Here is a 12,899-nt window from a genome sequence, read left to right on the forward strand (position 1 = left end):
AGTAGTTTTGGAATGGAATTAACAAGAGATGCTATAGCTTCTAGTTTAATGAATTCACTTTAAATTGTAAATGCTAATGTAAAATCTTTGATGATGTATTTGGTATATAAATATTACCGCTTTTTGAAACTTTAATCCAAATGCATCTGATATTTTAATTTGTTAGTTTATGTATTCTATGTTATGTTAATATCTAATATAGGTTATATATTCAAATTACATTTTAAAATAAAATAATATAAATGTGTTAAAATTATTAATTAAAATTAAAATATATATAAAAATAATACAACTGTGTTAATATCTAATTACAAATATTTAATAATTATATTTAAATATTTAAAATATAATTTATATATTCTAATTAAATTTTATAAATAATTAATATTAATTGCTTAGAAATTTTTAAAATTAATATTTCATATATTAAAATATTAACAATAAGTTATACTAAATTATTTTTATATTCTTGTTAAAATATCATAATATTTACTAATTTGAACATTATTTAAATATATATTCGTTATTTTATAATTCCATGTTTAAAATAGATATTTTATTTCTTAAAAATATTTTTTGACAGTAACGCTCAAATCTTAAACTAAATTTTTCAAAAGTACTTCCCGAAAATATTTTTTTACCGTACTTTTTAAAACTATTTTTCAAAAACAATGTTAAGCTAGTCCTTACTCTCATGCAATCAATAGCCCTAAAGCCCCAAAAGTCCATAATATAAACATTCGGCTATGTTCATTTTCATGGTCAATCTATTGTTATTCTGCTCAAAGATTTCCTTACATTCTTTTGATTAAATCATCTCATGTCTCCATAATTTTTATTTTGTCTTGTAAAAGTGATTACCAAACAATGTCCCATTCATCCTCCTCCAAATACAATTCATATGGTTCATCTCCTTCTTAGATAATACTTGAAACTTAACTTGTAAACAATGGGCACTAGCATGATTCACTTTGTCGAGTACTAATTAATGGGCATTGGTCCTGGACACAAATCACGTGGCCGGCAGCAACGTTTTGAACCAATCGACCGATAGCCTCGATGGTACTGTTCTCTTTTAGGTCAATGATTCTTTTATTTTATCCTACTTACCTACCCCACGTAGGATTGTCTGGCGGCTCTATCTCTAATATTCAAGTTGGTCGAAGAAAGTTAAAATATGCTCATACTTCCCATAAATTTGGCTTCGAATTTAATTTAATTTTTTTAAAATTTAAAACTCATTTCTAGTGATTAAAAAATTATATATGTGAATTTTGAAATAAAAATAATAATATAATTAAAAATGATGTTATAATAAATTCCAATTGATGAAAATAATTTTAATAATTTTTACAATTAAAGTTAAATTTTAAAATTTTAAAAAAACTAAATTATGAGGAAAGCTCAAAATTTTAACCGATGAGTCGTAACTACTAAATAACGTGCATGTATGTGTTGGATTCTGAAAATGCCGAAACATGTGACAACCTCAAACTTAAAATCAATTTTGTTTTTGGAACTTAAGGGGATGTGCTTGATTGGCTTTAACTTCTAAATTCCACTATATTTGTACATAAACCACTTTTTTAATAATAAACTTGGATTTTGTACACTCCACCAGAAAACACCATCAAATCTCAAAACTCCTGCCAAATTATCCAAATCATTCTTTACAATTGAGTTAAGCTGAATGTTCTTATTCTTTACTAAATTAATCGTCTTTGTCATCGTCCTCATCATAATTGAATGGTAATGGTACAGACTTGAATGCTCGGTACTTCCCAACGTTGTTCAAATGCTCATTCTCCAACCTGATATTAACAGTCCGTTAACAGTATTAATGACTACTTGGTTTGGAAAGTCTGGGAAAAGATTAATGTAGTGTTATATGATTCAACTTTTTTTTTTGTTACCTGAAGAAATTCCATATGCCACGACGAATGATCTCAAGACTAGCCACAATCGTCGTCAGGGTTTGTGGATGCAATGGAAACTGGAAATTCAACACTGTTTGGAGCCAGGCAAATCTGAGTAAAATATTCAAGCCCTGAAATTTCATATAAGTAATTCGTTAAGTGACAATTATAGTACGTAATGATGGAAACTAGTAATTTTTCAATATTGTAAATTGTAACCCACCATGGCTCCAAAATATACTTTCTTGTGAGGAACAAGGAGTTTGTCTCTCAGCCAACGGTTCTTGGAGTGCCTATTTAGAAGCCCCCAGTCATAAACCAAGTCCCAGTATGTACAAAATATTGCTGCAATGGCTGAGACAATCCAGGCTATTATTCTCCACACAATTCCCTTGTTAAGGCTGTAAGCTGTTCTCAGACATACAGCTGCAATTGTCAGGAAATATTTCAATCCATTCAGTCCTTGCATCCCATCTTTCTCTTCAAAGAGACGGCGCAGGCACTGAAGGAGGCGAGCCAAGTATGGAAGCACCGCCACGACAAAGTAGAAAGTATTATACACACTACTATCTCTGCAAGTATTCTCTCTGCGCTTAAAGTCTCCCCAACCATAGTAGCAAACGTAAAACTCTAAGCTCCTAATGGCTTGCACCTGTAAAAATTAATACAATGATGTCAGTACTTCCTATGACTTGGAAAGGAGGGTCGTCCAAGAAGAAAGCTGGGAGTAATTTGTCACAAACCTGGCTAGTTAACTGATCGGCCAAGAAGAAATCTGGGAGTGTGACCTGCAGCAGGACAGACATTTAGAGATGAATAAGATTTGTTCTACAATTTTAATCTTAATTTGTTTGATCAACTTTATGTAAATTTCCTCCATATCTTTTCAATTTACCTTGTATAGAGGAGCGCATATACAATGGAACAAACATGTGAGGAGGAAGAATCGACTTGATCGATACAAGACGTTGAATGGCAGGAACAGGACGATAAATATAAACTGCAACATAGCAAAAGGATGTGAGTTAATAATTGTTGTTGGAAAATGAATGGGACCAATATGTATATATATATATTGATATTGAATAGATGGTATCTTACCACAACCAACTTTAGAGGAACAAGTTCAGTGAATGCTTTATAGTCTTTTGTTTTGGGATCCATCTCCATATCAAGGTTGGCGAGCACACTGGCTAATGCCAATGCCCCAAGACCAAAACTCACAAGCAGAACTTGTCTATAACCCAGTTCAGTTCCTGGCTTGAAACCAAATATGAAGGCATAATTGACTCTGTACTTCCGCCAGTAAAATATATTGATGGCATACATTAACATGTGTAGAAAAATGAAGCCGAACAAACTGCAGAGGCAAAGAGGCTTATCAGTTAGCATAACTTGTTAAAAAATGTTACTACTTGGATCAGGTCTATGCTTGAATTGTCAAGTCTATGCAGTGGTAAACCTGAAGAAGAAAGAATTAAAAGTACCTGTAAAGAGGAAACATGGTTTCCATGTATTGAGTCCTTCCTTCACTATCCATAATATTACGGGCACGAATCATCAGAATAAGTGCTAGCAAAAGAGAGGCTGCACAGCCAGCGAAAAAACCTGGAATTTTTTTTATAGACATGATCAGGGAAAGGCCATAAAGAGATCCAACACGGGAGAAAACGATCTTACTAGCCTTTAAAGGTAATTGCGTGAACCCGACTAGACAACTCTCAGGTTCTGAAAATGATCATATGTTTACAGCCTCAACCAGAAGTTACAATTATTGACAGAAATCTTACCTGTTGAAAAAGTTGTCCTATGCCTTTCTCGTTTGACTTTGGGTCTTAAAATGCTCATTCCCTTAGAACGGTTTGCATTTGAAAAGTGCTTGATGAATGTTGTTTCAACCCTCTCCATTAGTTTTGTTACCTGGTGATGAAAACTTCTAGATTAGGTCACTTGTAAAATAAAAATTAAGGAATTAAACAGAGTAGCTGCATTGATTGGAAGGAAACCAATGATGCTGAATTAGCTGTGGCCCACTATAAATTTTGTGATAAGAAACATTACCTCTTCAGAGCTACCGAGGTAGGAGTTATCCACCATTTTCATGTAAGATTTTGACGCACTTCTGGAAGTGATCTTATCATACTTCTTCATTATTTTGGAGAAAGCCAACGTATTCAGAAAGCTGTTAAATTCCAGGGTAGAAGGATTGGTACAATCAGTTTAGAAGAAAACAGAGACTGTAGAAACAAATGGTAGAAATTTGTCGGAAAAAAAAAGCAGAAGAAGACATCACCTGAAACTTTTAAGCAGGCGAAGCTTTTGGTAAAATTCAACAAAAGCCCGCTTAAGTTGTTCTTCAACCTTTCTTAGATTCTCCCTACTGAAACTCAGATCCGTATGGTTTGGAACCTTGAGAACACCTTTAATGGTGGAACGAGGAGTCTCGAGGGTATTGTTCATTTTCACCCGGTCAAGTATTTCAAGTGGTGCGGGTACAATGACCTTGGGTTTGGGCTTTGCTGGTTTTGCTTCTAAAGTCGGAGTATTTCTCTCTTTCTCATCGCCATTATCGTCATCATCAGCTTGGCCATGGGTGCTTTCTTCAATGGCTTCCAGGTGAGCAGCCCTTTCTGCATATCAAAGTTCAAACAGGAAGGTAAGGTAAGGAAGTGACTGAAAAAAGTCATAGAGATAAAAGGTTTAGAGAGAACAGAAAGTTACTGCTTGCTGATTTAGCCCCAGATGGAGTAGAAGCAGAGAGTGCAGCAGCAGAAGCTGCAATATCAGAAGCAAGACGAGTCATCTCCACAGACCTGTCGAAATGAATCCCTGGAGGGTTCTCAACTTTAATCCTAAAAGCAATCAAGGCATCCATTTGCTTGTTCAACACATCAGCTTCTTTCATCACCTCTTGCGCTTTAGCCCTATAAAACTTGTCCACTTTGTTGAACTCATCATCAAGCCTTCTAAAGTAAACCAGCTCATACTCGCCCCTTCCTCCGACGACATCAGGAACGTCGTTTCATAACTTTGCGACCCATCTCGGCTCACAGAGTTCACCAAGATGGGTTGGCTTTCAATATCATCAGGTGAGGAGGATGGGCTGGTTGGGTTATGGTGGTGGTGCCTCTGTGTTAAGCCACTGAAAGCTCTGTAGAGCGTGAGCTTTCGTTTCAGCGCAGGTGCAGCCGGTGGCTTCGTCCTATGCTTGAAACGTTGCAGTTCTTTCAAAAGGGTTTTCAAGTAATCGTAATCCATGTATGCTTCTTGCCATTCTGGCACCATTTGAGACGCAAATTCCTTCCCAAACTTCATCTTTTCCGATTACAACTGCCAATGGCAATGCAGATGAGGCAATGCTGAAATAGATACAGTAAGTACAGTTTTCACTATGAAGCTTCTGAGATCTGGGTCTTCTTCTTGTTGTCTCGAAATTGAAGAAAACCCCACAAAGAAAAGAGTTGAAAAATAACAAAAACGAGTTGAAATTAGAGCAAGTTGATGAGGGTGGTTTCGTTAGGTGCAGGTAGCTGAAATATATATATAGATATAGATATAGATATAGATATATAGTAGAAGGTGGGAGTTGGAGGGAGAAATAGAAGAGGGAAACAGCCAAGAAATTAGTTCAGCAAGGAACAAAACACCCTTTGGGCATTGATAAGAGTAGAAAACCGTGTGTCAGGTAAGACCTGATATACTAGAGACAGAAAATGGGTACGTTGGAATTTAAATAAAAAGGATTAAACTTTTTGATTTTTTCCTACCTTAATTGGTTATTAAACATTAAAGGTTGAATAGGCAACTGGGATTGACCGCCCGCCCCCACCGTTGAATAATGTGTGTGCCCCTTGGGCGTTTCGTTCATTCCGTATTAGGTGACTCATCTTAAAAGATTTGGTGTTATTTATATATTAAAAAGACTTCTCCAATGTACGGCGCTTACACTCGACTGTGAAGGATTAATTGCAACATCTACACATCCAATTCAATGTATGTGTTTACAACGCAACTAAATGAACTTGTTATTGAAGTTTGAATTTTTCCTTAATATGTTTTTTGTGATTTTTTATTTGATATGATATGTTAAAAAATAATTTAGATTTTAAAATTGATTTGATGAAAGTTAATTTTTTTTTATATTTTTGTTAATAGAAAAATTTTAACTCTTTTAATGTGACAATTATAATAAAATAATAATGATTTGTATCAAGTTTAATAATTAAATTATATGAATTTTTATGAGATCTTTTAAAATTCAAATTAAATGTATCTTTTTAGCATAAAAAATATATAATTTCCCCAAATAGGTTGGCAACCGGTTCCGAGTTTTATTAGAAAAAACTTTGACATTTTACAATGAATGCATTTAATTTCCAGTATTAGAATGATATTGAACAAGTCCGCATGCTGAAATTATGACACACTCCACTACTAAACCAATATTAAAGCATCCTCTCACTTCCACCCCGCACACCATATTATTATTTTTTTTCCCTTTCAAAAACATTAAGTCCAGATATGTGTGACGGACAACAAGATTTGTCTTAAGTTTAATAATTAATTAAAGAAACACATATTTTTCGTTAATAAGTCAGTCTGTGGAGTTATAAATAACAAAATGAATTTGATTTAATCAATTAGACTTTTTCTTTTTTAATAAAAATATAGAGAATTGAGCCTATTGAGTTTTTTTTTTTTTTAAAGAGTCAATTGAATTTTAGTTCAATTGATATGGACATTATTATTAATGCAGGAGGACGTGGGTTTTAGTACGTTGAAACATATTATACTCTTATTTATTGGTTAGGAAAGTACAAATATAATAAAATTGTTTTAAAAACCTAGAGAAAGATTATACAAGTTACCTAGTAGCTGACATGAATTTTTATTTTTATAATTGTCAAATATTTTAAGTTTAATTTATTTATTTGAAACTATAATAATTTTAACCATTTTAATGTAGTATTATATAATTTTATTCACATTTTAATCATAATTTCTTAGAATTTGAAACTATAATAATTGTAACCAATTTTAGGCATGTAGTCACAAACATAATTTATAATATTTGAAATTAAAAAATTTTATATATTATCGATAATTTAAATATTATGTAAGATTTAAATATGATGTTTTCTTTAAGGTATAATGATTTTTTCCTTCAACTTTACAAAAATAAGTTACAAAAATGTATCGAAATCTTAATCCGAACGAGATATAAACTACATAATACCAATTTAAGCTTGGTTGGTAGCACATGTTTACTTATAATTACAATTATTCTTTTGGTCATTAGAAATAGGGATACATAATGATATTGACTAAAGCTTAGGCTGTGCTTAAGAATGCTAAACAGTCAACTTTTAAAGAAAATTTTTGACTTTTGAAAAGTACTTTTTCCCAAATGGAGAAATTGAAAATTTTGAACTTTTCTCTCTCAAAAGGACTTTTGAAAGCTTAATTGCGTTTTCATCCCTCCAACACATGGTATTTTCCCTCCTCTGGTTAATTACTTAAAAATATTTAATTTTTTTCATATATTAAAATATTAACAACAAATTATAATAAATTGTTTTCTATATTTTTATTAAAATATCATAATATTAACTAATTTGAACATTATTTAAATGCTTATTTGTTACTTTATAACATCATGTCTAATATGAATATTTTATTTCTTAAAAGTACTTTTTTACAACAATACTAAGCATTTAAATTTTCAATAAAATTTTTCAAAAGTACTTCTCGAAATCACTTTTTCAAAGCACTTTTAAAAAACAATGCTAAACTGGCTAAAAAAACCCTAAAAGCCAAGAGTGTTCTCTTTAGTATCCTAGCAAAAACAGTGGTTGTTGCGGTTTGGGATGATGGAAAGTGGTGGCGAAGAGGGTTTTGGGAGAGACGAGATCTCTCTTTTGGTAGAACTTATTCAATTATCAGTCAAGAGTTTGATGGTGGAACCAAACGACAAGCCAACTCTAATCTGTACAATATGGACAGAGAAATCCTACAATCCAGACAGTTTTAGGGCATGGATGAAGAGTATATGGAAAACAAAGAAAAAATTTGAGATTAAACTTGCCGAGCAAAACCTTTTTTTGATTATGTTTGAATCTGATGAAGATTTAGAAACAATTATGGAAGGTCAGCCATGGTTATTTCGGAAGAATTTAATTATCTTTGATTGCTTAACAAAGCCGATAGAAAGAAAGTAGATCAAACTTATTTCATCCCCGTTTTGGATCAAGATAGGACCTTGCTTACCAGAGCTCGACAGAAAAGATCTTTTGCATGTTATTGGAGCTACTTTTGGTGGCATAATTAGATGGTGAGTTTTGCCATCTTAGAGTTAATTTAGATTTGCAGAAACCTCTCAAAAGGGGTATTTTTGTCTCAATAGATAATTGAAGTAATTCTTGGATTTCTTTTAAATACGAGAAATTACCTACTTTCTGTTTTGGCTGTGGAAGAATGGGGTATGGTCTCTAAGAATGTCAAGTGATAAAACCTGCAGAAAAAGTCAAAATTACAGATAACCTACCTTTCTCACTAACGCTAAAAGCAGAATTAAATTTGTTTGGAAGAGAGAGTTTAAAATTTAATGCTCTTTCAAAAAAACTGCACCCACAATGTTCGTATATAGGAAATACAGAGGAGAACCATGGAAAGCATCCACAAGAGAAAGAGAGTACTCACATGTCTCCAGGACAACAAGATATTACTCGTTTGACAGAAGTAGAAGATGCGAAAAAGAGGCAAAAGGATGGGATAATCGTTGATGATAAAGACACTAGGAATAATTATACAATTGAAGATATGCTAAAACCAATCAGAAAATCTAGTTGGAAAAGAATTGAATCAACAAAAGAGAGAAGCACTTCTAAGGAAAAGAGCAAACTGAGGAAAAGAAAATCAGCAGAGGTCGAAGCTGGTGACTGTGGTATAGAAGGAATCTGGGAAGACACAACAAAAAAGATGAGATATGGTGGACAGGTTTTGGAAAACGATGCTGGAATATATTTGCTGGTAGAAAACTCCAACCAAAAAGATCGGCGACTGCCAAAAGGCAAGCCAACCGAATACAATAAAAATAATATGCTGGAATGTCCGTAGACTAGGGAATCCACAAGCAGTGAGAAGGCTTTGGTTTTTGCTGAAGCAACAAAACCCCTAAATGGTCTTCTTTATGGAGATAAAAATTGATGAAAAACGGATGGAAAAATTAGGAGGAGATGCAGTTTTGAAAATAGGATTGATGTGGTGCAAAAGGTTCTCGTGGAGGAATTTGTCTAGCATGGAAAGAAAATTTCCAGGTTAGTTTAAAAACGTTCTCATCCAATCATATTGATGTGCTGATCAAAGAAGACAGTGTTAATGAAGAATGGAGATTTACAGGTTTCCATGGTTCACCCTACATGCATAATAAAAATGTCTCGTGGAATCTATTGAGGACTTTGGGTCAGGAACAAGATTATCATTAGCTAGTGGGTAGGCATTTTAATGAAATAATGTATTCTTTCGAAAAAGTGGCGGTCAACCGAAAGAGGAGAAAATGATAGAAGCCTTCCGAGAGGTCCTAAAGGAATGCCATCTAGTTAATGTGGGTTATGCCATCTAGTTAATGTGGGTTATACAGGGGTATGGTTTACATGGGAAAAATGAAATATGGCAGAAACAAATATCAGAGAGAGGTTAGATAGGGGTGTTGCGAATGAAAAATGGATGAAGCTTTTTCCAAGAGGTAATATACACCATTTCATGTCTTCATTATCATATCATTGCCCCCTTCTTATTAATACAACAACTGGAAGCAGCTTTAAAGGAATTCCAAGATTCAAATTCGTGGCATGGTGGACTATGGAGGAGTCGCTTGAACAAGAGATCAAGAAATCATAAGAGTCATCAAATGGAATGATTTTTGATAAATTGCAAAGGCTACAAATCAGTTTGACAATATGGGCAGATTTAATAAAAAAGAAACGAGACGGATTGAAAAGTAAGCTTACAAAGGAACTCAGAGAGTTAATGGAAAAGGAAAGAGATGATGAAATACTGGCAAAGGCAATTGATACTAGAATTCAGCTTAATATGGAGATTGATAAAGATGAAATGTATTGGGAGCAACGAGCACGGGCTAATTTGGCTTCAACTTGGGCATAAGAATACAACATTTTTTCATAAATTTGCCTCCATTCGAAGAAGATTCAACACAATAATAGTCTGGAAACAGATGATGGCAAGGAAATCTGTGATGAACCAGAAATAAAAGGGGCAGGTACAGCTTCCTTCCAGAATCTTTTTTCATCTAATGGAGTGAGGAATTTATCCCATCTTTTATCAGGTATTGACAATAGCATTTCACATTATATCAATATAGCTTTATTGGCAAAATATTCAGCAGGAGAAGTGTATTTGGCACTGAAAGGCATGGGGCCCACTAAAGCACCAGGCCATGATGGTTTCTCGATATTATTTTTTTAGAAATTCTGGCACATTGTAGGCTAAGATATCGAAGATTTTTGTTTGGGCATCTTAAATAAGGGTAAGGATTTCGAATCTTTAAACCTAACAGAATTGGTACTTATTCCAAAAATCTCTAATCCTACAAGTCTTGTAAATTTTCGACCTATTAGCCTATGCACAGTTATATATAAGATTGTTGCCAAAACAATTGCAAATCACCTTCAGGAATTTATTGAAAGATGCACTGACAATGCTCAAAGTGCTTTTGTCCCGGGCAGATTAATATCTGACAACGTGCTAATAGCCTATGAGCTTCTACACACATTATGCCAAAAACGGACGGTGAAAAGGGGATTCATGGCAGTGAAACTAGATATGAGTAAAGCTTATGACAGAGTTGAATGGGTTTTTTTGAAGCCAGTAATGCTTCGAATAAGATTCGCAGAAGAATGGATGGTACTAATTATGATGTGTATATCCACAGCGTCGTATGCAGTAAACATTAATGGGAGTAGAGGCAATGTTTTCAAACCTACTAGAGGGCTCCGTCAAGGCAATCCACTTATCCCTTTTCTCTTTCTGATATGTAGTGAAGGATTATCTTCTTTGATTAGGCTGGCTACGAAAGAGGGATTGATAAAGGGTGTTAAGGCTAGTAGAAAAGGACCAGCGATTTCACATCTATTGCTTATAGATGACTGTATTCTATTTGGTGAAGCTACAAAATGAGGAACAAGGATTCTAAAGGATATTTTAAGGGAATATGAACGATGTTCCGGCCAATGTGTTAACTTCAACAAATCAACAATCTTCTTCAGCTTTAATATGACAGAAGGGGACAAAGCAGAAATCTCAAATGATATGGGAGTAAAGTGCTCGACAAATATGGAGAAATATTTAGGTCTCCCTAATGTGGTGGGTAGACGAAAGAAGGAGTCGTTTCAGAATCTTAAGGATAGGATAAAGCAAAGAGTTGAAAAATGGAGTACACGATTCCTATCTCAAGGGGGAAAGGAGGTGTTTATAAAATCCGTACTACAAGCCATAGCAACTTATGCAATGACTTGTTTTCTTTTACCTAAGTCACTTTGTGGGGATTTTTAAAATATTTTTGCTAGATTCTGGTGGCAAAAAGGAAAAGGGAAGAAAGGAATTCATTGGTGTCAATGGAAATTTATGTGCTGTCCTAAAGTGGAGGGAGGAATGGGTTTCAGAAATATGGCCCAATTTAACATTTTATTATTAGCTAAGCAAGGATGAAGAATTATTAATAATCAGAATTCTCTAGTTACACAAGTCTTTAAAGCCAAATATTTTCAAAATGATCATTTTTTAAACTCCCGATTAGGAAATTCCAGCTCTTATGTGTGGAAAAGTATATAGGCAGCTAAAGGTATTTTGAAAAAAAGGACTATGTTGGATGGTTGGTACAGGTCTTAACATATCTATCAATAATGATGTTTGGATACCAAAGGCACCAAATTTTAGATTATCTACAGTGGTTAATGCAATGAGCGATTCTAAAGTAATTGATTTGATTGATAGCAATAATAGACTACGGAAAAAGGAGCTAATTCACAATACCTTCTCAGAAGAAGACGCTGCAAGAATCCTTCATATCTCCTTCGCACAAACACTTCACGATTATTTCTCACATGGGGGCAGAGTCTTCGGGCAAATTCTCGACACGCAGTGCCTATAAACTATTACAAGATTATGATGAAATTCCTAGAGCTTATGCTTTACAAACTACCTATAGGAATTTGTACAAAAAACTTTGGCTCCTAAATTGACCAGCAAAAATAAAGATTACAATTTGGAAATTTTCATGGAATTATCTACCTACAAAGACTAATATGCTAAGCAGAAACCTAGCAAACAACACAAATTGCCCTCGATGTGGGGCAAAGGCTAAAACCATTGACCATTTATTCTGAGAATACCCTGTTATAGTGGAAGTATGGACAGTGTTATCTATCCAGAATAAAATCATGGTTCAAAATATGGACTTTGATTATGCGTACAATGAGAGGCAGAACCAGTCGGCCTCAGGTATAGTAGCCAGAAATGAGGAAGGAAGAGTTCTCTTATCATGTTCAAAGATTCATCACGGGATTACCTCAGCTTTTGTTGCTAAAGCAATAGCATGTTAGAAAGCAGTCCAAACAGGGGTGGAAAAGGGTTGCCACTAAATCATCATCGAAAGAGATTCCCTCGCAATAATCAGAAAATGTAAAACAAAATATCAGGATCGGTCATTGATAGCGACATCCATCTATGATATACAATAGGAGATAAAGAGAGCTAACACAGTCAGATTCAAACACACACCGAGACAAGCAAACACCCTTGCTTATCTCCTTGCAACAGAAACTTTAAAGAGAAGGAAGGAGGTGTACCTGGAAATGGACGTCCCTGCATATGCCGAAGATCAGGAAAGGATTGACTGGGAACAAGAACTAGATTGAGGAATCTATTAGGGAAGAAAGAAGAAGGAGAGGAAAGCTTCATGGAAAA

The 12,899-nt window shown here is 34.2% G+C and overlaps 2 protein-coding genes across 2 annotated transcripts; one reads left to right on the plus strand and one right to left on the minus strand.

Annotated features, from left to right (window-relative positions):
• Window positions 1–1,538: 1,538 nt before the first annotated feature.
• LOC107887372 (phosphate transporter PHO1 homolog 3) lies at window positions 1,539–5,517 on the minus strand. Its single transcript, XM_016811580.2, is given in 12 exon segments — window positions 1,539–1,811; window positions 1,914–2,047; window positions 2,140–2,568; window positions 2,660–2,704; window positions 2,812–2,916; window positions 3,018–3,276; window positions 3,404–3,524; window positions 3,707–3,836; window positions 3,978–4,098; window positions 4,210–4,546; window positions 4,638–4,907; window positions 4,910–5,517. Coding segments are annotated over 12 exon segments (2,373 nt in total). The 5' UTR covers window positions 5,232–5,517; the 3' UTR covers window positions 1,539–1,711.
• Window positions 5,518–7,786: 2,269 nt separating this feature from the next.
• On the plus strand, window positions 7,787–11,111 carry LOC121218175 (uncharacterized). Its single transcript, XM_041094957.1, has 5 exons — window positions 7,787–8,063; window positions 8,563–8,985; window positions 9,883–10,030; window positions 10,139–10,377; window positions 10,492–11,111. The coding sequence occupies exons 1-5, from the start codon at window positions 7,787–7,789 to the stop codon at window positions 11,109–11,111; spliced, it is 1,707 nt and encodes a 568-aa protein (XP_040950891.1).
• Window positions 11,112–12,899: the final 1,788 nt, after the last annotated feature.

The sequence above is a fragment of the Gossypium hirsutum genome, chromosome A03, assembly GCF_007990345.1.
Source record: "Gossypium hirsutum isolate 1008001.06 chromosome A03, Gossypium_hirsutum_v2.1, whole genome shotgun sequence".
NCBI lineage: Eukaryota > Viridiplantae > Streptophyta > Magnoliopsida > Malvales > Malvaceae > Gossypium > Gossypium hirsutum.